The 27,734-nt window shown below is 33.7% G+C and overlaps 4 protein-coding genes across 5 annotated transcripts; 2 read left to right on the forward strand and 2 right to left on the reverse strand.

Annotated features, from left to right (window-relative positions):
* Window positions 1-244: 244 nt before the first annotated feature.
* On the forward strand, window positions 245-5,699 carry LOC108220708 (vacuolar protein sorting-associated protein 24 homolog 1). Its single transcript, XM_017394555.2, is given in 7 exon segments — window positions 245-432; window positions 434-468; window positions 559-635; window positions 3,055-3,157; window positions 3,831-3,952; window positions 4,989-5,180; window positions 5,313-5,699. Coding segments are annotated over 7 exon segments (660 nt in total). The 5' UTR covers window positions 245-367; the 3' UTR covers window positions 5,379-5,699.
* Window positions 5,700-10,126: 4,427 nt separating this feature from the next.
* On the forward strand, window positions 10,127-17,702 carry LOC108221726 (serine carboxypeptidase-like). Of its 2 annotated transcripts, none has more exons than XM_064093758.1 (9): window positions 10,127-10,477; window positions 10,858-11,026; window positions 11,107-11,226; window positions 11,300-11,443; window positions 11,516-11,666; window positions 12,225-12,313; window positions 12,409-12,667; window positions 12,883-13,016; window positions 17,456-17,702. In XM_064093758.1, exons 1-9 carry the CDS (start codon window positions 10,146-10,148, stop codon window positions 17,561-17,563), a joined length of 1,506 nt encoding a protein of 501 aa, XP_063949828.1. In that variant the 5' UTR covers window positions 10,127-10,145; the 3' UTR covers window positions 17,564-17,702. The 2 variants fall into 2 exon arrangements, with proteins under 2 accessions (XP_063949828.1, XP_017251074.1); XM_017395585.2 differs by lacking the exon at window positions 17,456-17,702 and adding an exon at window positions 13,098-13,372.
* Window positions 17,703-17,880: 178 nt separating this feature from the next.
* LOC108222350 (uncharacterized) lies at window positions 17,881-20,951 on the reverse strand. The gene is made up of 3 exons (XM_017396270.2): window positions 20,648-20,951; window positions 20,364-20,484; window positions 17,881-19,249 (listed from the first exon to the last, which is right to left on the reverse strand). The coding sequence occupies exons 1-3, from the start codon at window positions 20,876-20,878 to the stop codon at window positions 19,077-19,079; spliced, it is 525 nt and encodes a 174-aa protein (XP_017251759.1). The 5' UTR covers window positions 20,879-20,951; the 3' UTR covers window positions 17,881-19,076.
* A 3,944-nt stretch (window positions 20,952-24,895) lies between these two features.
* LOC108220172 (alpha-L-fucosidase 1) lies at window positions 24,896-27,642 on the reverse strand. The gene is made up of 3 exons (XM_017393862.2): window positions 26,892-27,642; window positions 26,496-26,732; window positions 24,896-25,802 (listed from the first exon to the last, which is right to left on the reverse strand). The coding sequence occupies exons 1-3, from the start codon at window positions 27,503-27,505 to the stop codon at window positions 25,028-25,030; spliced, it is 1,626 nt and encodes a 541-aa protein (XP_017249351.1). The 5' UTR covers window positions 27,506-27,642; the 3' UTR covers window positions 24,896-25,027.
* Between the last annotated feature and the right edge of the window lie 92 nt (window positions 27,643-27,734).

Genomic DNA, 27,734 nt, shown 5'->3' on the forward strand with positions numbered 1-27,734 from the left:
TTAATAATCTTAAACGAATACTTCACAGAAAAAATTCACCCCCATCACGTATACATTGATATATTAAACTTTTTATACATATTTTTGTTTAATATTATTTATTTCTTTTTTATGATAAAATTTTATATTTTATATTCAATAAAAATTAATAATAATAATTAATATGCATACGCGAAAAAATCAAAAAGAGTATGTGGGGCGGAGGTGTATAACCGAAGAAAGTTAATCCTAAGCTGCGTGCATCTGGCGAAGTGAATCTTTGTATACATGTTCATAGGCTCAAGAACTATATTGCCTATACACACGTGTCGAGGTCTTGAGTTGAGATCGTTACAAGATATTTGAGTTCGTCTTACGTCAGGGGGGCATGGAGACAGTAAGAAACATATTGAAGCCCAAAGTAGAGCCCCAGAAACAATTGAGAGAGTGGCAGCAGAGAGTGTCTTCACGTTGATCGTCAAATTCGAGGTTAATTTTCATTCTTTCAGCAATATCTGTCATACTCTATTAGATTTTGGTTTCTGAATTTATTTGTTGTTGTTAATGGGGTTGCCTCAGATATTGAGAGAGAAGAGAAAAACGTGCAGAAAGCGATTAAAGAGGCTGCTAAGAGGAATGATATGTCTTCAGCTAAAGTAATCACTACATTCTTGCTTCTTTTTTCCCCCTAAATTTCACGGAATTCTTTTTTTTTTATACATGACGAAATTTAAGGAATTCTTTAATTGTTAATTGCTAGGATTTTAATAGCACTGTGGTATATAGTTTTCATTGGATTTTCTTGTATGTGGCCTTTTACTTAGGACCATAATGCGGTGGAGACATGAGACTGTGAAAGGGAGTAAAGGTTTATGTATTCAGTTTATTTATAAGTATGAATAGACTCTATTACTAATTGTTGTATTGTTGGGTAGAACTTGTTTATAAATTAAACTAGTAGTTATTGGATGGAGTATATGGAATTTGAAGGAGGAAGTTTTAATGTATATTAGTTGTTGCAATATGGACTAAGTTTTGCATCTCTTTTCTTCGGGTAGGGTCAATTACAGATATGTTAATACTCATGCCCACAGTCTCAATTGAGGCTTGGACCGCCGACCTCTTATGACGTAGAGGAGAGGGGTAGCTAGGCCAAGCCTTGCAACTCATTGGGGGTACTATGGCAGATTTCCTGTGATACGCTTGTGCCAAGTATACCTTGCAATCGGTGCACCTCTTGCTTGATATTTTATTACTAGTTGTCCTTTAGCAGTACCAAGAACACAAATTAAAGGAATTTATAATGCTATGCTTTCACGATTTTATCTATCATTAGCATCGGTGGTTTTTATGATCATATGTATAGAGTGTTACCTGACATAAAAAAGGTTATAGAGTGTTGTGCAGGGAAGAGTTAAATATGAAATAAATAAGCTTAACCTGCAAAGTCACTCTGGCTGCTCCATCCTGCTGATATATGCTGCTTGGAGCAGTTCTCTAATTTCTAGGTTGGTTTTAACAACTCTTTGGTGTATATATTTTGTTGGGATTTCTTGTATGTGGCCTTTTACTTGTACTAAAAAGTTGTGGAGACATGATAGCAAGTAAGAGTTCATACTTCATAGTAACAAAAGTTACATATGTATTAATAGACTTCGTCAAGTATGATGGCCTAGAACTTACTTGATAATTATAAACAAGTACTCATAGGCTGGAATACGGGGAATATGAACTAAGAAGCTTTCAATGTATAATAGTTACTACAAATTGGACTAAGCTTTGCTTCTCATTTGTCTTGGGTATCGGAAGTTACATATATATAAATACTTATGCATACATGCTTTCATAGAGGCTTGAACCGTCAACCTCTTATTACCAAGAGAAGAGGGGTATCCTCTAGGCTAAGCTTTGCAACCCATTGTGATACTGAGGCACATGTCCTGTTGATGCGCCTGTGGCCAAATACATTTTCAACTGGTGCACCTCCTGCTTAATATTCCGTTACTAGGTTTTCTATAACAGTACCAAGAATATAGATTAAGGAATTATATAATGCTATGCGTAAGTGACTTTGTGTAATCCTGCAATGTTGGTTTCTTGGACTATTAGCAATGGCCTTTGATTTTAAGTTATAAGAGTAATATGTAGTGGAAAGTATACTGAGTGAGGCGCTTTTGTCCAGAGAATAGATGGTTAGTGGATCATCATGTTTTCCCCAGTTTGGATTCAATAGCTTTTTTTTCTTTAATCTAGGAGTTGATTCTTGCATTGTTGGGTTTAGACTTTGGGTGGTGGTTAGATAGTCACTGTCTTGTAAATGTTGTGCCTTGTCTAGACCCTTGTTCTCTCTCTATCTATCTTTTATGCATGGCATACGAGATGCACACCTCTGGAACATTTGGTATGGTGCCTTCAATGCCACAAGCCAGAAAAAAAAAATTGCAGGCAGAAAAGGAAAAAACATTCACGGTGCAGGGTTCCTTCTGTAAATTAGCTGCAACTCTTTCATAGCAATCCTAACAAACATCTGTCTGTGTGGCATGAAGAGGTGCTAATATTAGGCTTAAATAAAAGAGAGAATGCATGGGCAACAAGTACAAGTTACAACTGAGAAATTACTCGATCTTTATTAATATTATCTAAACATTTCAATACATTTACTGAGGGTGTATCATCATTGTATAGTTTAATTGTTTCATGCGTTCACAATTGGGCTGGTTTTATTTTTTTAAAATATAATTAGAAAATGAGGAGCTTTTTCAGATGTTTTTCTAATCCAAAGGGAATAAAGGAAGACCTTCAATTAAGTACTTCAAACAGACCCTTGCTTGTTTTTCTCCTAGGACTAATTGTGTTACTAAAATTTACTTTAGTTTCACTGTTTCACATAATCTAAAATAGATCATTTTACTATGCTGTATATATTTTTTTATTATCCACTTCCAATTTAATATCTTGATTATCCACTGTCTGGTAAATCAGATTTGTTTTAGTGGCTTGTGCAGTGAAATCTTTACTTTGATTTATCTGTTTTTTTGTTTACTTTCTTACATGTATCTTGTCCCATATCTTCAGTCGCTTGCGAAGGAGCTAATCAGATCTAGACGAACCGTGAACCGTCTGCATGAAAACAAGGCTCAGTTGAATTCAATATCAATGCACCTTGGAGAAAGTGTTGGTACGTTCTTGTATGTAAGCTTGCATCACAAAAAAGAAATGAGTTACCTATTTCTCCTACATCATTGTCCTGCTACATTAAATTGCCTATATATCCAACAACACGAAATCTCACCGGTTCCTAATTGTTGTGAAAAATAAATGGAGTGATGGTGTTGACTTTTGTATCATTCGTTGCATCTGTAACTTCTATTTCATCAACAATCAGATGGTTCATGCTATATTTAGCTCATATATAATGCTGCATCGCCTCAAGTTACTTTTATAATGCACAGGTCATATATTTAGCTCATATATAATGCACAGGTCACTTTTGTTTATTATTCTGAATTGACCAGATTTTATGTTGGTTTAAAATTCCTAAATTTTTTTATGTGCAATGTATAATTCAGCTACAAATCTGTTAACGTAGGAGACATAAGTAACAGGTGTATGAATGTAGCATAGTAGAGTCATGAAATGTTCAGGGCGGGCCATCGGACACACATTTTTCATTAGCGACTCCACCCCTGCCTATAGGTCAATTCACTTCACCATATTTCATTTGTTTATTTAGTTTTTGGGTATGAAAGTTGTGGCTGACTGGCTGTGTTTAGAAAGATTTATTACAACTGGATTGATTTATCGACAGTACCTTTTATAAGTCTTTGCCATTTAATTTTCCATTATTGCAGCTATTGCTCGTACAGTTGGGCACTTGTCAAAGAGTGCTGAAGTGATGAAAATTGTCAATAACCTCATGAAGGCTCCTCAATTGGCTGTAACAATGCAAGAATTTAGCAAAGAAATGACAATGGTAAACTGATTTTAATAGCTGTATCTTTCTTTGTTCTGACATTCCTAACTATGTGAAGATTTACCTACTATGATTTAGTGCAAGTTGTTTGTAGTCCATTCTGCGACAATCTTTGTCCCTTTATACTTGCAAACATGTGGACACTCATCTGTATACTAATGCATGCAACAAATCCACACCACAGACTCACTTGTGTCTCAGTCTGTTTTTTGGGGAATTGTATATTAATGCAGGTCACAAATACACTAATGTGTATGCTAAAGCATGTCAGAAATAAACTCAGTTGGACATTTGTTTAAATAGAACAGTACCAGATTTCACTTAGAAATACAGTGTTAGTCCTCATCCAGCAATTGAAATTATGGTAAGCAAATTAAGAAAGCCTTGTGTGTCCATAAAAGGTCTTGGGGGGGGGGGGGGGGGGGGGGGGGGGCTAATCGCTAATCAGTACCCTATGTGTATCCGCATCCTATATATTTATTATAAAAAGATTCCTGATTCCATCACTCCATAACATATTCTGATAAGTTAAGTTTGCCCATCACTTCTCATATTAAGCAGATTAGTTTAATATGGAAACAGGCTGACACGTTAGGGCGGGGTTGTACTAACTAGTCATGAATTTGTTTATTTTACGGTTCATAGGACAAACAATACTTTGACTGACGCTGAAAATTTAAACTAGCCAATGGTACAATAAAAATCATTATACTTGGTCATAAAGAAGGGGTGGTATATACCTGTCCAGGTTCAATGAAAGCATGTTTTGATGTTCCCTCTGGAAGAATGGATTTCAAGCAAGGTTGGCCGTTAAATAGTTCACAAACGTAATATATGCAACTGTGGTGTTATGTGAGATCTATGCTCTGATGATAATATACTCTTACCAAAAGCTACATAACCACGTAGTTATGTTATTACGATTTTAGTAATTTGATAAGGAATGCTAGATTAAAGTGATAAAGTCTCATTGTAAGCATGAATATTCGTTTTTGTTTCCTTTTGGTGGCTACATAACTGCATTATGTGTTCACAGGCTGGTGTAATAGAAGAGATGGTGAATGACTCTGTTGATTCTGCAATAGATTCAGAGGACATTGAAGAGGAGACGGAAGAAGAAGTTGAGAAGGTCCTGACAGCAATAGCTGGTGAAACTGCTGCACAGCTTCCACAAGCAGTCAGAAGAGAAAGATTGAAGCAACCTGCCCAGTCTGTTGAAGATGCAGAGGTATTTGCAGCATATTTTGTACAATTGATTTTTTTTTTTTTGGATAAGCATTTTGTACAATTGGTTATTCATTCTTTAAACAAGCATATTACAATATTTTTTTCCCTGATTGCTTGTTCTGTAAATATGCAGGAAGAAGGTGCTGCTGATGAAGAACTAGAAGAAATAAGGGCTCGTCTTGCCAAAGTAAGGTCATAATTGAGCCTTCTGATCTCTTGTTGGTACGAGGAATGGAAGTTCAGCTGATAAGTAAGATTTTTGCAGGGTATAATTCGATAGTTCAACAATAAAAGATCAATCTTATGTCATTCTTGTGTTATTCGAAATTTTATATCATATATTAATTTAAGTATACAAAATTTCTAGCTGAAACAGTTGTTCCTCAAAAATAATGCATGGATGATTAACTAGAAGGGTCATCTTGTATATAAAAGGAAATTAATTGGCGGTTATATACATTGACATTTTTGTAAAATTAATTTCTTAGAAGAAACAATCATCTTCTTGGGATTTTTTTTATTCCATGCCAATTTTCAGGGCTTGTTTGTAACGCCATCATTTGCTTGCACGGTATCTTGGAATCTCTAGTTATATTTTCATAAGCAGTATTCATAATAATCCCCGTCAAAAAAGAATACTCTGATTATTTTAATTCATGCGTAGTTATTGTAAGCTTCTTAATTATCACCGTCTTTGCCGTTTTGGTTCTCGTCGATCGCAGTATTTTTCATAATTATGTGCAAGTACTTGACACTTTGTCCCCGGGTGCATAATTATTTTAGATGTAGATGTTATTCGAGAGCATTTAAAGAACATGTGATACTTGACATATTCGGTTTGGAATCCATGTTGTTTTAAATATTTATATAAATTAATCATCAATCATCAATATATATATATATAGAGTCTTACTCCACTACAAACCATCTTATTCTACAAACTAAAAACTCAGCTGCGATATCACTAAATTCTGAATACAATATCACTAAAATTTTAAACAACCCCACCTCCACCTCCATCTTCTCTAACTCCACCTCCATCTTCCCCAACTCCACCTCCACTTCCGGCAACTCCATGTCCTCCGCTCTCTCCACGATTGCCACCGCCTGCGGCCCCATTCACGTCATCCAAGCCTCAGTCCGCCTCCACCACCAACTTCCACCCAACCTTCACCTCTTCCACCACCTTCATCTCGACCTCTGCCGCCACCACCACCACCACCTTCACCTCCGCGCTATCTCGTTCTCTACTTCTGCCATACCTCCACCTCGACCCCCACTTCCACCTCCGGCATCTCAACCCCACTCCCGCATCCTCCATGCCCCCGCCCACTCCATGTTCACCGCTTCCATCTCCACCACCGCCATCATCACTAGAATCAACGAACAAGAACAGATCTAGAGGTTTGCATCAAGTTCTGAAGATTTTAACGAATATCACCAATTTCTACAGCGAATATCACTAATTTCTAAAGCGAATATCACTAAAATGTACAGCTGATATCACTAACTCGTACACCAGAATAGCTACGATTTCTGTATGTATATCAATAGCAGGTGGCAGGTGTGGTAGTTTGGCAGAGGTGTTGATGATGATGGTGAATCGGAAACAGTGACATGGGTGGAAGTGTCGGCAGAGATGTGGTAGCAGGGGTGGAGGAAGAGGAGAGAGACGAAGTGGGTTTGATGGAAGAGATAAGGTGGAGTTGTTGGGTTGTATAAAAAGAAAGGTTTTTAGTTTTTATTTTAAGATTAGTTTGTATTTGATCATGAGCCTATATATATATATAAAGGAGAATACGGGCGCCTCTAGAATTGCTCAATTCAGTCTTCTGATTTTTCTTAAATTTTCGGATAGAAAATATAATCCTATTCCTTTTAGAATTACTAAATAAGAAAAGAATTGTAATATCTTTAGAATTCAATAAGAAATACTAAATAAGAAAAGAATTGTATCATCTTTAGAATTCAATACGAAATACAAAATAAGAAAAGAATTGTATCATCTTTAGAATTCAATAAGAAAAGAGTTGTATTACTTTTAGAATTCTTGAACTTGATTTTTTGAATTATAACTATATTTTCTATCCGAAAATTTAAGAAAAATCAGAAGACTGAATCGAGCAATTCTAGATATATATTGATTTTATTTTCGATAAGATATATAGAAGAATAATCTAATACTAGGTCCGTAATTACAACTGTGTTTAAAAGTCTAAATAGTAGACACAAATAATAAATTAGATAACACGATATGTTCGAATCATAAAATTTAAATAGTAGACACAAATAATAAATTAGATGACACGATATGTTCGAATCACAAAATGTATTAACTCGACGTGTCTAGAATTATTGAATTCAGTCTTATAATTTTCTTAATTAAATTTCAAATTGAAAATACAATTATAACATAAAAATCAGGTTAAAAAATACAATTCTTATTTTCAAAAGTTGTAGCGCTAAACTAACGTCGTTCCATAATGATCAAGAAGATAACATCTCAATCATGAAAACATTTTTGAGATCTTCGCAGCCTCATTCAAATAGTATGCATGAACTTACAATCAATCTCGATAACAGTTCGATTCAGTCTTATAATTTTCTTTATAATTTTCTTGAATTTCGAATAGAAAATAAAATTATAATTCAAAAAATTAAGTTCAAGGATCTTAAAGGTAATACAATTCTTTTTTTTTATTGGATTCTAAAAATAATAAAATTCTTTTCTCATAATTTTCTTAAATTTCGGATAAAAAATATAATTATAATTTATAAAATCAAGTTCAACGATTCCAAAAGTTAATACAATTCTTTTCGTTTTGGATTCTAAAGATAATACAATTCTTTTCTTATTTATGAATCTTAAAAGAAATAGGATTATATTTATTTAAACTAACAATCATAGATAAAATACAATTTATATTTAAGATTAGTAAGGTAATACGTACAATTTTTATTTCGAATAGAAAATAAAAGATTGTAAAGATATTAATCATTAAAAAACAATTAGCAAAAAAATTAGAGCCAAAAAAGAATAATAATTTTTAACTAATAAATAGGAATCATAAAATGAAAATAATTAACAAATAAAATAGGATATATAAAATAGGAATCATATATTGATTTTATGATAATGTAAATGATTCTTAATTAGTATTGTGTTTGACGGGCACGAGAGGCGGCCCAAACTAACTTTTATCTAAATAATAATAAATTTTCTATTAGTATTATGTTGGACGGGAAAGTGGCCAATAATTTTTTATCGAAGTTATAATATGATTTTTTTTGTTAAAACGGGACCACGGCTTAAAATAATTTTCATCCAAATATAATCTTTAACTTCATCATAATTATAATAATTTTTCATTAGTAGTGTGAAACTATTATCTATATTATAATTTTTTGTTATTATTATTGTGTTTGACAAGAGAGCGGCTCAAACTAATTTTTATCTATATTATTATATTTAATTTTATCATCATTATAATAATTATTGATTAATATTATCTTTGATGGGAGGGCGGTTCAAACAATTTTTTTTTATTAGTATTGTGTTTGACAGGAGGGCCACTTAAACAAATTTTTATATTAATTATAATATTTTTTTTATTAATGATATGTTTAACAGGAACATGACTCAAAATAACTTTTATGCAATTATAATATTATTTCGTATCAAAATTTATAAAAAATTCATAACGCCGCCGCGAAGCGCGGCTTTATTCACTAGTTATTAATTATATGACAATTTAAGTAGCTGGATTTGGAAGGCTGATTTGTTTATAATAAATTCAATTAACATAAGTTTGTGATGACAAAAAAAGGTGAATATAGTTATATTCTTGATGTTGAAGTATGAATGTGTCGGAACAAATTAAAATGCCAGTCGATAAATGAATAAAATATTATCATGAACTACGGCACATCAACTTCACCATTTTGATCATCTTTGCGTCCCATTATGCTCTATGATTCTGAGTTTATATGTGATGTAATCCATGATATCTGTATCTTTGTAGTTTGTAGTATATACTGTTTTATACCCAGAAAATGAATACATGGGACAAAGCCGAACAAACAATTATAATATTTTTCATAAAACAATGCCACCCAGAAAATGAATACTTAGGATAAAGTGAATCAAATAATTATAATATTTTTCATAAAATGATGCCGACCGTGCATGATATTCATTTGTTAAAATGATAAGCTTACAAGATAAAGTGATCACATAGTATAAGATGGGGAATAAAAATATATTTTTAAAAATCTTAGTTATCTTAATTTTTGTTAAAAATCTAGTTGGTATATTAAAAGTATAATTTATAGAAAATATGTGAACACATTATATTTCTAACAAACAATTGTGCATTATTTTTTATCAATCAAAATATCTTAAATTACCACATTATCAAAAGTTACTCTAAGTATGTTTATAGAAAGGTTTTGATCAATTTGCCTATAATCCTGCTGTCTGAAAAATCTAATTTTTTAATTTATATTATCTTTGGAATAACTTTATGAAAATTGTATGCTAACACTTCAAAACATATGTTATTTAAGTAAATCACAGTGTCAAATTTTTTTGATTTTTTTGATTCATAACAATAATTGATATCACAAAAGCAAACTTAAGAATGACTTGTCAACTAAATTCTATTACTTACTAACTTGTATATTGTTTTTATTCCGAATTAACAACTTTACCGGAAACACACAATCTGAGAATGTACCTATACATGTATTATATATCGTGTCATTACTTAATCTATGTATTATAGTTCGATAATTTAAAATTCTAGTTCCAAAAGGTTAGTATCCAAAATATAAAGAAAACTCATTTCATGAAGCAACTTAAATAATATCTTTTAAACTATGAAGACAAAAATCTTGTAACATACACACCTCGTAAATGCATGCACAATGACAGAATTAGACATAGACACCAATATAAGAAGCCAAAATGGCTGCAATTATTTCTTGCAAAATGGCACCATCATTCCCTCCTCTAACTTTCTCTCTATTTCTACTTGTTTTATCAGTTTCAGCCTTCTCCTCCTCTGTTACAAGCAGTAATTTCGCAGATTCACTGGCAGATAAACTCATCAGGGACTTAAATTTATCTCCCAAACATGAAGTCAACATTGTTCCACCAGGCACTTCAGATACCACTCAGAATTCCAGGCTGGTTGAAAAGAAAATCAACCTTCCAGTACTTGGAGATTCAGGAGCCACTGTCAAAGATTTAGGCCAGCATGCCGGGTTTTTTCGGCTTCCACATTCTAAAGATGCGAGGTAAAATTCTTGTTTCAGCATCCATTTTTTGAATTTAGGAGGTTTTATTATATGGTATGGTCAATAAAACAGTATTTTTAGATTCTGATGATAATATTTATAGTTTGTGAGGTACCAAGATTCCTTGATGTCTGCTATTCTGTTTTTTTAATGATTAGCTTTTAGTTCTAGTCATGAACGTTAGGTTTATGTCTGATGACTAATGACTAAAATGGCTATATTTTTGAAGTGTTTTTAGATACTTTTTTTGAAACAAGAGGTCTGTGTTTGCGGAAACACCATCTCTACTCTGCTAATATACTCATTCAGAGAATTCTTTGTGCTCTGTGAATTCGACGAAATGTATTTCATTTGCAACTTGTGTGCACCATTTTCTGCAGGCTGTTCTATTATTTCTTTGAATCACGAAATAGCAAAGACGACCCTGTTGTTATATGGCTGACAGGTGGTCCGGGATGTAGCAGTGCGATTGCTCTGTTCTATGAAAATGGTCCTTTCCATATTACAAAAAACATGTCACTTTCTTGGAATTCCTTTGGTTGGGACAAGGTACTTGTATCTATTTTTTTATGTACTTTTGAATATATTACAGTTTTCATCGCGCTCATTAGTTTTTTCTTGCATCCAAGGTTTCAAACATAATATATGTCGACCAGCCTGTTGGGACTGGTTTTAGCTACTCATCTGCTGCCAGTGACATTCGAAGCAACGAGAAGGGTGTCAGTGATGATTTATATGATTTTCTGCAGGTTTGTAAGTTTATTCATCTTTATTTCAATTTCTAAACTATTGAGGTTTCTGAATATATACTTGTTTTGTCAGGAATTCTTTAAGGCGCATCCAAACTACACAAACAATGAGTTTTTCATAACCGGAGAATCATATGCTGGGCACTATATCCCTGCTTTTGCTTCTAGAGTCCATCAAGGAAACAAAGATAAAGAAGGAATTCCAATAAACCTAAAGGTATGTAATCAAATTGTTTACCAGATACTTCTAACACTTCATGTGAGATTAACTTGTTGAATTGTTTATCAGGGTTTTGCTATCGGGAATGGCCTTACTGATCCAGCAATTCAATACAAAGCATACACTGACTTTTCATTAGACAACAAGATAATCTCAAAATCTGATCACGACAGTATCAACAAATTGGTTCCAGAATGTGAAAAGGATATTAAACTATGTGGTAATTCTTCATTCTGACATATAGGGGCCGTTTGGCTAAGCTTAAAAGAAGTGCTTCTTTGTTTAAAATAAAGAAGTGAATTAGAAGTGAGAAGTAAATAAGTGAATAAAGGGGCCGTTTGGCTAAGCTTAAAAGAAGTGCTTCTTTGTTTAAAATAAAGAAGTGAATTAGAAGTGAGAAGTAAATAAGTGAATAAAGTGTTTGGAAAAAAAGTAGAAGCTGTGAGAGAGAAGCTAGCATTCTCAGCTTCTTAAAAGTGCTTCTACTTCTTTACACAAACGGGTCAAGAAGCAGAAGTCAGAAGCAGAAGCCCCTGCTTCTGCTAAACAAACAGGCACAAAGTGTTTGGAAAAAAAGTAGAAGCTGTGAGAGAGAAGCTAGCATTCTCAGCTTCTTAAAAGTGCTTCTACTTCTTTACACAAACGGGTCAAGAAGCAGAAGTCAGAAGCAGAAGCCCCTGCTTCTGCTAAACAAACAGGCACATAGAGTGAATGATTTGTTAAAAATTTCGAGTTACTGATCAAGGCATATACATTGTTCTCTTGCTTTTTGTATCAGCTACCGTAGGGAATCAAACTTGTTTGGATGCCTTCGACGCCTGCACCGCTATATTTGGCGCTATCTTGGACGTTGCTGGAAACATAAATGTAAGAGAATGAAAATAGATCTAACCTGTTTCTTATTCGGCAAAATATGATTTGATAGATACTAACTCTAAACATGTTTGATATTTGAATTTTAGTACTACGATATTAGAAAGCAATGCGATGGAGGAGGCCTGTGCTACGATTTCTCACGCGTGGACGAGTTCTTGAACCTACCATCAGTTAAAGAGGCGCTTGGTGTACACACTGACTATGTCACTTGTAGTTCAATTGTGTATAATGCCATGCAGGGAGACTGGATGAAGGATCTTGAAGTTGGAATTCCAGCCCTCTTAGAAGATGGAGTTCAAGTGCTTATATATGCAGGAGAGTATGACCTTATCTGCAACTGGCTTGGTACTTTTCTTAATTCACCTCAGTTACATTAATGTAGTGGCAAGAATTCAGTATCACATTTTCGTATTCTATTCATAACTTCAGGACTCAGCTGTAAGAATCTAGGAAAAGAGTTATATAATCAATAGCCAATAAATTACAGCCAAAATGGCTTCTTAAGCAGTGCCCATCAGGAAACCTACTTACTGGATATCTGCACTTCAATTTGGTTGCAGGTAACTCGAGATGGGTTCATGCCATGAACTGGTCCGGTCAGAAGAACTTTACAGCAGCTCCTACTGTTCCATTTTCAGTTGCTGGTGCAGAGGCAGGGATAATGCAAAGCTATGGACCTCTCACTTTCCTCAAGGTATGTCCAACTATTCGTTATTGCAATCTGTTTCTAATTCAGCGGCAAAATCTCAATAGAAAACTTACTTTTTAACAACAGGTACATAATGCCGGTCATATGGTTCCAATGGATCAACCAAAACCTGCTCTAGAGATGCTGGCTAGGTGGACACAGGGAAAACTTGCTACGACAGGAAAACTGAATTAGCACCCATCCTACTTGCTTTTCACATTTACACTAAAGATACCACTCTAAATATACTCAACCATTGATCGTATCCCAGTGTTCCAAGTACTGGGATACTGTAATCAACTTGTAACTAGCAATAAGAATACAATATAAAAGAAGTTATACCCAAGCATGTTTGTTTTGTATAGCTCTCGCATAAGACCTCAGCACATGATGGTCTATGGTCATGTATAATCAACCTGAAAAAGGACTTGTTACGACAACTTACTCCTACACTGCCCTCTCTTTTAGTTCCCATGTGAGTTTTGACTAGTAACAATATTTAGTTGCTTATGCAGAGAGTTCATCTACAATTATTCAAAGTTTGTTAAGATTAAAACAGAACCATAACTTGACACAAAGGCATTCAATAACTAATTTGGAATCTATATTGGGATCTCCGCATATTTTAAAGTGAAAATTTGTATTAGGTAGATGTGAATTTCTCCGCATTTCTTAAAGTGACTTCTTAAAAAGGTCATAAAAAAAATGTTCATCGGATGAAAGGAATAGAAAGAAACTGAAATAATAATCAAGGCAGAGGATGAAAAGTACCCGAGTCCTTAGTCGAGCTGGAAGATATATTACAACCCTACATTTGTTCCAACATTCATTGATTCCATAATCCTTCATCACCCAAATTACAATTTCAGATGCAGATGTATTATCAGATATGCACAGGGAACCTCCTAGCACAGAAATATAGATAATATGTATATATCAAAATCGGGGACTACTTTACAAATGAATCCAATCGCGCTCATCCTCATGGTCTTATTTGTTGCGAAGAAAACCAGAGCGCTGGGGAGAAACCAAGTATACAACTCTTTTACGCTGTGTATCTGCGTTCTTAGGCTTCCTATCGCTAATACAAGTACTGTATATCTCTTCATGTAGACAAAAGGATGGAATGTCAAGAGATAAATTTGGGGTGTGGCCATCATTATCACTTATATCTTTTATTAATGTCCTAAATATCAGGATCCGAAATAATGGCCCCAAATACCATTTATTAACGCTACATCGTGTAACGTTTTGAATATTCATAAAAAACGCTACATCGTCTAGCGTTCTGTTAGGGTTAACTAACAGAACGCTAGTTACGATACACGAGTTAAAACAACAAAATGCTACATGATCTAGCATTTCCTTCCCAAATTGAAAACACTAGATTATCAAAAGGGAGAATATTAAATGATTGGCACAGTAAAGAATAGACTCTACTTCATGAAGATAAAACTTATAACGTGGAACAAAGTTGTTATAGGCTCCACGGTTAAGGCAAACTCAATAACCTACAGCATCTGCACTGGCATTTAAGTTTAACATAACAAAACAACTTCTGGAACAGGACAGAACAAAGTGAAGTTGCCCTCTAAATTACCATTCATTCTTAGACTTCTGCACAGAAAACTGTCCCCTACATACCTGTAAAGCCATAAAATTTTCTAATTATCACATCAGAAGCAATCCGGAAAACTAACAAAGATATCTTCATCCCCAGCAAGAAGTTCAACTCCAGCATCAAAATCAGCACCATTCCCCATCTCCACTCCACCAACACCTGTAATCCCATTGCCGTTGCTATTTCCCCCAGCATTATCTTCACCAGCTCTTGCATTTAAATCCAATCCCTCCTGACCAACATTCTCCATTCTCCTAGCTCTAGGTCCTTTCCCCATCAACTTCTTAGCATTAATAGGCACAGACTTCTTCCTCCTCTTACTCATACTCTCCCCAAAACAATCATCTCCTCCGACACTCCTTGTTGTCCCTACTTGATCATCCACATTCTTGTCCCCGGCCCCGTCCTCCGAACCATCACTTTGATCAGATATATCAACGAAATCAGCAGCATTACCTGCCCCAAACCCTTGATCCTCTTTAACCCCAACCAAGGGCGAAAAAGGGTTCCACTTGCCCTGTCTCTTGTCCCCATCAAACCCTAAAGGAAAAAAGCCCATGCACTTATACACCCCATTCTCCACAACATTCAGGGGAGGGGGTTCGACCTCGAAACCATGAAAGCCTCTAGCGCAATTGTGATTCTGACACTTCAAACAACAATCCTGATAAACCCTAACATACTCGTACATAACATAACAATAAGGACAAATAGTCCAAAAACTCTGATCCAACCTCAACTCATAAGCCTGTAAGTCATTATCAAACTGGGTTTTTTTTGTATCATTAGTAAGAACCGAGCCAGCTTCACAGACAAGCTTAAAAGCTTCTTTAGCAAAAGGGAAGTGATTTTGTTGAGGGTACAAAAGTAAACTGAGTTTCTTGAATTGCTCATTAATGAGATGGGTGTCTTGGGAATATTTATAAACATGTAAAACAGCGTACCAGTCAATTAGGGTTTCTGAAATGCGGGTTTGGGCAGCGGCCGCCAGAGTGTCGGAGATGGCCAGGATTTTGGTGGCGTCGGGGGATGTAGATTGGGCTTTTACGGCATAGCTCCGGCAATTTTCATAATCTCGCCGGGAAAGGTAGTGTAGTGCCGCTTCTAGTAATGGGTCGCCACCGCTCATTTTCCGCCTTGTGTGTTTCTATGTAGGGGTGTGCAAACGGTTCGGTTAACCGAAAACCGAACCGAATAACCGAAAAAAATTCGGTTCGGTTAACCGAATTTCATAATTCGGTTCGGTTTTCGGTAGTAGTTTTTCTGAAATTCGGTTTTTCGGTAATTCGGTTTTTAACCGCGGTTAACCGAAAAACCGAATATAAAACCGAAATATCTATTAATAATTAATATAACTTCACTTCTATTCCTCACTTCCCTGAACAACACACGAGTCACGATGCACCCAGCAGAGATTCTCGCGACAGCCGAGTTGCATAAACCCAAATGAAGGCAATCTAATTAAAGATTTGGAGTCCAAATCACAGCAAACCCCTCTATTCTCTCAATAACGACGCACAGAGCCGCAGAGGTATGTCGATTCTCATTCTAATTGTGGTGTTTGTTGCTTGGATCTTGTAGTTGGGTTGAAACATGGGTTATATGTTGATTTTTGTGGGGAAGAAAGATCAATGGTGTACTGTCAATCTGATGCAACCTGGACTGTAGAGCCTGCTTATGCTTATCTGGGTTCTTGTATTGAAACTTATTCTGATGGAAAGTAAACTAGTAATATCTGTGAATTGTGACTTGTTTTTCTGAATTTTATTCTGAATTTTTTGAATTTCGGTTTTAATTTTCGGTTTCGGTATTAACCGAAATTAAAACTTCGGTTCGGTTTGAAAACCGAACATATTTCGGTTCGGTTTTCGGCAGCAGTTTTTCCACTATTTCGGTTTCGGTTAACCGAAATTCGGTTCGGTTCGGTTCGGTTTTTACCGAATGCACAGCCCTATTTCTATGTGTGTCAGGTGAACACATAAATGGTATAAATGTATCCTCTTTTTTTCTCTGTCGATTTATCTATTTCGAGCTTGAATAGTGATGGATAATCTGAAAAGAAAAACCTTAAAAGAATAAACACCAAAATTTCTTATAAATAAAGAATTATATATTTGTATATAATAATAATCATAAAGGAGATAATGCTAAATCATATACAAGATAAATAAGCGCCGTTAAATTTATAATTTTTTTTCCTAATCTAAAACAAGTTCTGTTTTTTTACATATTTATGATTGTTTTTCTAAATACAAATCAAATATCACCAATCAATTTTAATTCTAGAAACATATAAATCACACCATTACAGAATTAATGTTATATTTTTTTAAAAACATATTAAACAAAAATAATATTATTCAAAATATTAAAATTAATAAGGTGAATTTAATCCCCACATCATAAATAAAAAAAAAAAAGATATGTTCTAAAAGAAATTATTAATCAACTGACGCAGGAAAAGTTTAACTTGGTGGAAAAAGATAGAAAAATATTAGATTAGAAAAAACTAGGCAATGGAAAAATATATTTATAAGTGTGATTGCAGTTTGGATAGTTTCACATATAAACATGCCCTCCTCTTTGGTTGCAGCCTGCAGGAAACTCAAACTCAAGATGGGTTCTTGCTATGAAATGGTCTAGTCAGAAGAAATTTTGTAAGATCTCCAACTGGTCCATTTTCAGTCAATGGTTCACGGGCAGGGGATAGGTAAAGCTACAGCCCTCTCATTTTCCTCAAGGTCTCTGTTGCTATACATTCTCTGCATCTGTATGACTATCTCTACTTGAGCTGCACAGTCTTAATAGAGTACTTCTAAAACAGGTACATAATGCTGGTCTTATGGTTCCAACTGATCAACCAAAAGCTTCGCTAAAGATGCTGACCAGGTGGATGCAAGAAAAGCTTGCTGCGGCACATAAACAGGATTAGCATGACCCTACTTGATTGTCCCATGTACACACTAAAGAACCCACCTTGAATGCTAGATTTAACTTATTTTGTCACTGAGAGTTCCAAGTAAAGAAATATTTTGGAATTTAAATAATATACAAGTACAAAGTCAATTCAACACCCAAGCACACACATATTCCAACTGGGAAACACCAGAAGCGAAAGTGGGATTACCAAACAAAAACGACGAAATTTAGCCTACTGAAATACTGAATACCTCTGTAAATATAAACAAAAAGCAGGCCTCAACTCTTAATTCTATAACTAATAACTAATTTGACATGTATGGACTGATAATGAAAACATTGATATGTATAGAGATTGCGAACGTGAATATCATAGGTACACCAAGAAGATTTCTGGATAGCATATAGTAACATAAGAACCCTTCTATCTGTTTTAGCCTTCTCCTCGCTTACAAACAGTAATTTACTAGCAGATAAACTCATCAGAGACTTTAATTTTATTCCCTAAACATGAAGTCGACATTGTTCCAGCAGGCACTTTCGTTACTAGTAAAAGTCCCATCAGAAAAGAGAATTGTTTTTCCAGTGCATGGTGAGTTTCCTTTCCACCATGCTGGAAAGAGCTTTATGAGTGCAATCTCATGCTAAGGAAGGTTGTATAGGTATACATGTCTAGGCCCCTAGAAACAAATACATTTCCTACGCCCTTAGTAGAATATCTTTGTAGCATTGATGAACAATATGGTAGTATCATTTACTTGAGTAATTTTATTCTTTAGCAAGCTTATGACTCATTTTTCCTTTGATTTGGGTTCTAGTATTGGTCATTCTAAGGAATTTTAGGCTACTACAACCAAAAAAATTAGAAGCACAAGGTAGATTAGTAGTGATGGTTTCTCAAAATTAACCTACCCTTATACTCACATTTCCTCTACTTTGTGAGTCAAGAGGCCAATGCTAAGAATTATGTCATCCTATTATCTGCTTCCATATACTTTAGATGCAAGGTGAAAACATGGCAGCTACAAATTAGCAATTTAAAACATGGCAGCTAAAAGAAAAAATAAGACAACGGACTGACTTTGTATTTGGTTACTGATCATAACTGCCTTGAAGGAATATATAGTATGATAGAGATGCACAAAGGATCACAGCTTCTCTTGAAATAGGTTAAGGTCTGCATAAAACTTACAACCGCCACACCCTAATTTTGAGTGTGATAGACTGAGTATGTTTGGTTTGGTTTTTACTTTATATACATTGACCAAGTTCTAAAAAGTAAGGATTCAAGTATCAGAAATAACAAAGATAGATACTAAGATATCATTTCTTCTTCAAACATTGAAATGTCTTAAAGGGAACGAGAAACGATGCCCATGAAAAAATTTGGCAATACTTCGACAATGGAATCTTCAGCAAAGAAGAGCTGAAGTAAAAAACAAACATTTTTTTTCAACATAAACTGAACCACAAGATTTCTAACACACAAGTAAAATATTATATGTACCATACATAGCTGACACTGACTACTGATCAACTGTTCCTCCGTACAATTGCCTTAAGGTCTCAATTACTGGAAGAAAACCGGAGCGCAGGGGAATAACTGATACTACTCTTTCATGTTGTGCATTTACATTTTTAGGCTTTGAGAGTGTCACTCTCAACATCTCACCCTCTAGAATCTTCCCTGCAGTAAGATCTACATAAAAAAATCACCATGTATTGGAAACAATGAGAAGTTGTTCCGACAATCTGTACATCACACTCTCCATTTAACTGCTGGACAGTCACATTGACAATACCAAGTATCCAATTACAATTATTATGGAATGCAAATTTATGCATTTGCATTAATTATTTTCATTCTATTGATGTTACACAGATTGACACTTCTATTTTATTAAGTTCATATAGAATCATAAAAAAGTTTTATGGAGAAATAAGAAATTAGGAGACAATAATGACTAAATATGAGTAAGCCTAAGGTTGTGTTCACTTCGATGGAATGGAATAGGGGGAGAATGGAATGAAATTTGTACTATAAATTTGGAGTGATTAGATGAAATGTCTATAATTTTCATTCCTTCAATCATTCCATTCCAAACTATTTGAACTAGAAATCTAACCCGCATGTTTTGAAAGGAATGCTCATTCAACTTCTTCATCATGTTTTCCTATAATCTTCATCAAAAAAAATTTAGACTTATCCATATTTCATCACTATTGTCTCATAATTTCTTATTTCTCCATAAAACTTCTTTATGATTTTTCATTCCATTCTCCCCCCATTTCATCCAAGTAAACACAACCTTGAAGTCTTATTCCATCTCATTTACAAAAGTATCACTAATTGGTTCCAAAACCTTTCTAAGTAATCAAACCATACAGTTTGTGTTACACGGTAAAAATCCCAACAAGTACAATAAATCATTTGCATAACGTATATAAAAAATATATATATATTTCAGTGTGAAAATAATGATAATGCAAAGTAAATGTAAACACACACACAAGAAAAGAATGCACAACATAGCACAAATCTACGACGATGACCTAGAATACCACAATAAAAAATAAAAGCCTGATTTATCATATTAAATACGCATTTTTAACAAGCGTTTCAAGTGACAAAAGTTGCACATACTGTATTCAGTAAGCAATAGATGTGCATCTCTATAACGCATATTTACATCCGAAATCATCTTGCATGAACTCATAAGATCTAATTCAAGACATAAGCAATGTGTATGACCTAATAAAAGTGATCCTCTTCGGGAAAGCTTGCTAATAGGAAGAAAAGGGTGATTACTGACCTGAAAAAGGATGCGACTTGGCAAAGTGAAAGAAGTCATCAGCAGAGCAACCAAACAGAACCCTAGCTGCCCTATCAAACATCACCACCACAAACACTTCTGTATCCGAAGCTACAGACATCTGTATCAAAAATCAAGAAAACCCCACAAAACCATCTCAATTAAAACCCAAGACTTCATACATTAATGTCACAATCAAGCTTAAAAAATATGGGGAACCAAGTTAAGAGTAAACATATACTAATACACATACATAGAATTAAACCCATGTAAATAAAACTTACGAGGACACGAAAGAGTCGCTTAGGAGCTGAAGAAGAAGGGTTCTTGAAATGACAGTGGTTGCAAATGGAAGATGATGATGATGAAGAAGAAGAGGTGTGGTTGTTTAAATTGACGTTGTTATTATCAGGGGTTAGAGTTTTTTCACAGAGAGAACAAACAGAGTAACAATAATTGAAGTGATCAATCGCTACAACTGAGCAATTTAGTGTTCTTGAATCCCCTGTTTCCATTGCTCTCCTCTCCTGCCTAGGCTTTTTCAGTTACGCGCGCTCTCTGCTTTAAATTAACCCAAATCGGGTTCGTATCCAACTTTGATTCTTTAAAAAAGAACTAGCATAAAAGCCCGTGCGAGGCACGGGGCTCTAGTTTTTGCTGTATTTTAAATAATATTCATATATATCATTATATTGTTCTTGTACGGACCTTGAGTTTGTATTATGTTTTAAATAATATCCGTGTGTCATCATATTGTTTCGAGCGTAACTATTACGTTTTACTTTTTGACAAAATATGTAAACATGAAAAATGTAATATATGCAACCTAATAGCATTAATCTATACTATACTATAATAAGCCAACATGGGTATAATTTGTAGTCCTAGATTTTAGTTATATTTTTTGGTTTGGTACTCTCCTTTTGGTACTACAACTCTACAAATGTGGAGTCTATTAGTCTTACATTGTTAAACAATTTCAAATATTAAAAACACTCCTAACAATATCTTATCATATAATATTTCATTAAAAATTATAATGATGTTATAAATAAAATTATAAATAATAATTTTGAATATCTTTTTTTAACAAGAAACTTTATATAACTCTTTTTAACTTTAACGTGTTTTATATCAATATAAACACCACACATTACATAACCCTTTCAAATTCTAATCTTAAAAGTTTCTGTTGTCAAAAAAATAAACATTACAGAATTATGTTGAAATTCGATTGATTAGATTACTGAATCTTTCAAATGTATTACAAGATCGTCTATGTTTGGAAAAAATTTAAATTTTCTGATTTTTTTAATTTTTAAATCTACATGTACTAAAATCGGATTAAATGTATTATATATATATAGGGTTTGTCCATTTTCAAGTAATCGGGAGAGAATATAATCAGTCGAATAATATAATTTAATTAAATTCAATCTATTAATATTAAAATACTAATAAAATGACGTTAAAATTTAAATATAAATAATAAATTACGAAATATACCCGCCCGTGCTTCGCACGGGTTAAAGGCTAGTAGTAATAATAAGTATTTTATATGACCCTTGTTCCTTTTTGAGACATCTCTAAAATAATGAACTTACTATACTTACTATTTTTAAACACTACTTATCACTATTACACACACTACTTCTCTATTTTATACTCTTTTATATTAAATAAACACTATCACACTCACTACTTATCACCACTATCTCAAATCTATTATTAAATTTTGATATATTCCACCACTTTACCCACTTTCCAACTAAATTTACTCTTTTTTACTACTTTTTTCTTAATCTCCGTGAAAGTCAAATACGGTCACTTAAAATAGGTCGAAGGGAGTATATTTTTAAAAAAAATTATAGATCAAAAACTACATTTGAACTGATATTTCTATATTCAAATTCGTTAGGATATAGAGACCATTATCATATTATCTATGTTCAAAATTATATTCGAAATTAATACTGAAATTTTAAATTTTAAATATACCTCATTAAAAGTATCTGTAATTTATTGTTGAAATTATTAAATTATTTCAACTAATATACCATGATTTTGATGAAAACCTGTTTTTGATATGTGAATTACGATATCCTAAATCATGATTAAATGAAGATGTGTGGTCCGCGTTGCCCTACATTTATTTCTTCTTTTTTGAGCGTACGTTTGCATAATTGTTAAAGTGATATATGATGGAGCAGATAATCAACACATTCTTTTTAGCATATGTTGCACACATTTTGTATAAATAAAAATTGAAACATATGTTGTACGTAAAAAGACACGTACCTTATTTTATTATAAAAGCATCAATTGAACTACTAACCGTATAATTGCACCCCAAAAATTTCTGACACCTTTTATGTGTCTTATCCTTTTATTTTTCATATCAATTATATAGTACTTCAATGTATTATATTTTTATTGTTAATTTAAAAATATTAGATGAATATTACTTTTATACAGTATGTTATAACATTATCTCGTTATAAAATTTTAATTTTCTATAATTAATTTTTTGAGCTTGTCTATTAAGACTTTTAATGATTTTTCATGTAATCGTTATAAAACAGATCTCAAACAAATGATTTTATGGAATTTCAAATAGCAAAAAGAGAGTAGAAATGAGTTAGGCATCATGAAGTTCATAAGATCATAAAATATTTAGTTCAATTAGTCGTGTAGTTACTTTTTTAGCTTTGTGCAAACTCACATTTTTAATATTTTGATACTCGTATTTATTAGGAGTGATCAATGTGGCATATCATGTTCAATTGTTAAAGATCAAGTTATATATTCGATATTTTGAATCATGAAAAAACTATTCTTGTTCTAGTCCCGTTTAATCAGATATTAGTTTCACCGTATCGCGTCAGATTATCCAGTTCAGAATTAATTATATTTTATTAGTTTAATTTGTGAATGATTAATTTAACTATAGTTTGAATCATTTTATTTAACTGGTATGTTATATATTAGATGATGGCATATTAAAAATTATAGTTTTAAGACTTTAATATATATAACTTATTTCTCTGTGTTATTTTATTTAACAAAATAAAATTTATAACTCAAATCTTTTTAGTAGTTCTCGTAAACGCGTTTTATTATTATGTGGTTGACTTTTGATTAACAATATAAAATTTCCTTAAATTCACCTTCATATCACAAGTTATAGTATTTCAAATACATATATCATCAAAATTATATCATTTAGATATATTTTCCGACACCAAATTTGATGTATTGTCACTATCCTTATATCTATAATTTTTAAAAAAAAAGATTTAGTTACACATCAAATTCTGAATTCATAAGTTTAAAATAAAAAAATATTCTACATAGGAATATTCTTTCAGTCACCTTATTTCGTGTTCTCCAAAATATTATAATCTCTTTATAAATTGCCTTTTATAATAAAAGAAATTAATATGACATAGCCCATGTTGAAAACCCATCAATTTTTCTTTTCAAAGATGCTCGCTTAAACCTCAGTTTTTGTGCTTATTTCTCACATTCATGACTTAAAATTTCTATAATATTGTATCGGTGCTCGTTTAAACTATTAAGTTATATTTGAATTCGAATACGAATTATATCTATTTTTTGAAATCTGAATCATGGCACGAACCCGATTATTCATATTTTTTTTAATTTTAAATTTATTTATGTAAATAATTAATTTATAGATATTAATCTATCATGTAAACAATATATGAGACTTAACTGAAATAATAACTCATCTCAAATAAATAAATAAGATATTGAGACGAATATAAATACAAAAGTTTTAAAGTATGTCATTAATGCTTTTGAATAATAAACTAATTGTTTGTGTAGCTCAAGTGGTTTGAGTGATGTATTTGTATTGCAGAGGTCCCGAGTTCAAGCCTCATGAATAACATCTTTTTTTTTATATATATGAGAAGATGTTAGGTTCGGAGTTAAGCGGTTCGGAGCTAGGTAATTTATTTGCTCAGGAGGGAGGCTTGACACGAACCTGTTGGGCTACTATATATATAAGTAGATTGGATTTGAAAATTAAGGATTTTTTTTTTATAATTTAAACTTTAAAACATATATTAAAATTTTGAGCATTTAATCAATATTTTAAAAAGTGATATTTCTAATTAGAATTATCCATAAAAAGGCTTTTGGAGAATATTTTTAGCTTCAACTTTCAAGTTCCAATCTTTTTTTCTAATTCGTAACTCGCTGATTAAATCTCCGATTATTCAATTAATTATTTGATTAATCCTCGATCATTCTAATTTATCTTCTATTAATTCTTGTTCCATGTTTTTCCATGTTTTCACCGCTTAATTCTGATTATCGCTTTTTACGACACTAATTTCGGTTCGAAAATGAGCTACCAAAAAAATCTAAAACTAAATGATGAAACAATCTTCTATAATTCACTCATGTGTTAGTCAAATGCTTGTACAACAGATTGACACAATGACTATGCTATTTATGACATATTCATGCACCAGTATCTCCAGCTTGCAGGACTGTGCAACAGATTGACTAATCTTCAACAATTGAAGAACCGTAAAAAATATACAATAGGTGTAAAGTTACAATACACTTGCAGGCCAGATTCCAGACATCGAAGATGAGAAGCACTAAATTTTTTTCAAGTAAATACAAATCATCTAAAAACTAGATTGAAGCCATCCGAAGAGTTTTGTTTGTATCTTGCTGAGTAACCTGTATCTGAAGTCTTGTTTAGGGACAACATTAGTAGAATCCACAATGTTTGTGTTGGTAAATGGATCTCTGAAAACTCCCAAATAAGAAATCAGGGGGTCTGCCCGAGACTTGTCAATAACAAGCCGTAAGCCATGTGTTTCTACTTCAGGAAACAAGAGAAGCCTTCGATATCCCACTGTAGTGCCTTTAGCCACTTTCTGCCATTCTCCATTTTCGGTTAAGATGTCAAGATGGAATCTGATGATACGTTGACCCATTTGAATTGGCTCTTGCACTAGCAGGACGTTAAAAGTCACCAAATCTGGGAAATCTAGATACATCACCCAACTTGATTGATCCTTGCGGGGAGCCCAATAGCTATAAATTCCTTCTTCAAGGACGTTCTTCGCGTCAAACCGAGAATCATTGAGACCTCCCCGGGTGCTGCTGCCGGAGAGTATAGCTTTTTCAGCTAAATTGTGGGAAAATATTATGCTCCGCAGCTCGGTGAATTCTCGTAGGACCTCTATATCTTTGTCTGATATAAGACCTGATGAATTAGGAGGTACATTGAGCAACAACAGACAATTTCTGCCAACTGACTTGTAGAATAGGTCAAGGAGATCCAACCCAGATTTTGGAACTTCATCTTTATGCCAAAACCAACCCGGCCTGATGGAGACATCACACTCGGCAGGTACCCAGTCATGGCCAAAAGGGTCTCCTTGTTGAGAATACCTAATATTCAATTATATAATAGTGAATGCTTACTGAGTTCAATGTAGAAAATACAGGCTGCAACACAAGTAAAACTACAGCAGATTTGCAATTTTCTGTATAATTAAGGGTTCAGCTGTAGATGAAGTTCACTTGGATGGAATGAAATGAGGAGAGAATGAAATGAAAAATTATAAAAAAGTTTCATGGAGAAAGAAGAAAGTATGAGAAAATAGTAACCAAGTATGAGTGACTCTAAATTTGTTATGATGAAGATCGTAGGGAAACATGATGGAGAAGTGGAATGATCATTCCTTCCAAAATATGTGGGTTAGATTTCTAGTTCAAATAGTTTGGAATGGAATGATTGAAGGATTGAAAATTATAGACATTTTCTCCAATAACCTCTAAATGTACAAATTTCATTCCATTCTCCCCTCATTCCATTACATCCAAGTGAACGCGGCCTAAATATATAGAAGCAACTCCGTGAGAATCTTTCCTTTGGGGAATAGATATACTGTTTTAGAAAGAAATCTAATACATATCTCCCTAACTCACTAAACTTTGAGATACAATATTAAAATCACACATTTTTTCCTTAAATCTATTTGAAGACTTTGGCACTATACTATATACAACCTATCAGAAGCTAAAAAGCTCATCAGCATTTAATATAAATTGATAAGATATGAGCATTGAGAATGGACTCACTTAGTGTCAGTACCACCTATTGTTGCATCACTGCAATTGAACAGGGACCAACATGTATTGCTAGCATAACCAGCTTCATCTCCGACCCATCTCGTGTCCGGACCAGCATCAGAGAAAATGACAGCACCAGGCTGCAGTTGATGAATGAGACTAAACCAATCATCAAAGTAATATTCCATATCCTTTTCATTCTCACCTTTTGCACCATCCAACCATACCTCCTTTACAATGCCATATCTATTATAATTACAAACAGAAAACAGGTACCTACCTAGTTATATATTATCAATAAAACCATTCAAACAAGTAATAACTTATATGTCAATTATAAGTATCAAGTAACTATTTTAACGCAATCCAAAACGAGCCCAGCAATCAATAAAACCAAAGTTCTACCTTGTGAGTAGCTCAGTCATTTGTCCCATGTAGTACTCATTGTACTCTATTGTCTTCCCATAGACCCTTTCATGTCGATCCCACGGCGAAAGATAAAGACCTAACTGAATCCCAGCCTTAGCAGCAGCCTCAGCCAATTCACCCACAACATCACCACTCCCATTCTTCCAAGAAGTTGACTTCACTGAATAATCAGTATAATCAGATGGCCACAAACAAAATCCATCATGATGTTTAGCTGTTAGAATCACCCTAGAAAATCCATTTTCTTTAGCAACATTGACCCACTGGGTCACATTGAGATCCATGGGTGCAAATACAGATGGGTCAGCATGACCAGAGCCCCATTCAGTGTTGGTAAAAGTGTTGGGCCCAAAGTGGAGGAAAAGGGCCATTTCTGAGAGCTGCCATGAGAGCTGAGGTGAGGTTGGGAGGGGCAGAACTGGAATTGGGGGTGGTACTGGGAGCGCTGATGAAAAAATTGTGAATTGGAAAATTGAAATGAGGAACATGAAATTGAAGGTGAATCTTGAAGAGGGTAGTTGAAAAGTTGAGATCTTGATTAGTAGAGGATGGTGATCATTGTTGGAGTTCTTGATTTTGGGTAGCTTCATTTTGGAGTTGAAATGTTGAATAGCTGTAGTTGAACTGAATTAGTTAATTGTATAAGAATGGATACATAGAGTGTGGTTATGCTTAGGTGTTTGAGAATGTTTGAACTCCCAGTAGTTACTAAAAGATGCAGTAACTTAGAAGCATATCATGAATTGACTTCAATAAAACTGACCAACTGAAGAAGCCACAGTGACAGTGTCGCTAGCAGGAGAAAGCTTTCTTGATATT

Source organism: Daucus carota, chromosome 5, assembly GCF_001625215.2.
Source record: "Daucus carota subsp. sativus chromosome 5, DH1 v3.0, whole genome shotgun sequence".
NCBI lineage: Eukaryota > Viridiplantae > Streptophyta > Magnoliopsida > Apiales > Apiaceae > Daucus > Daucus carota.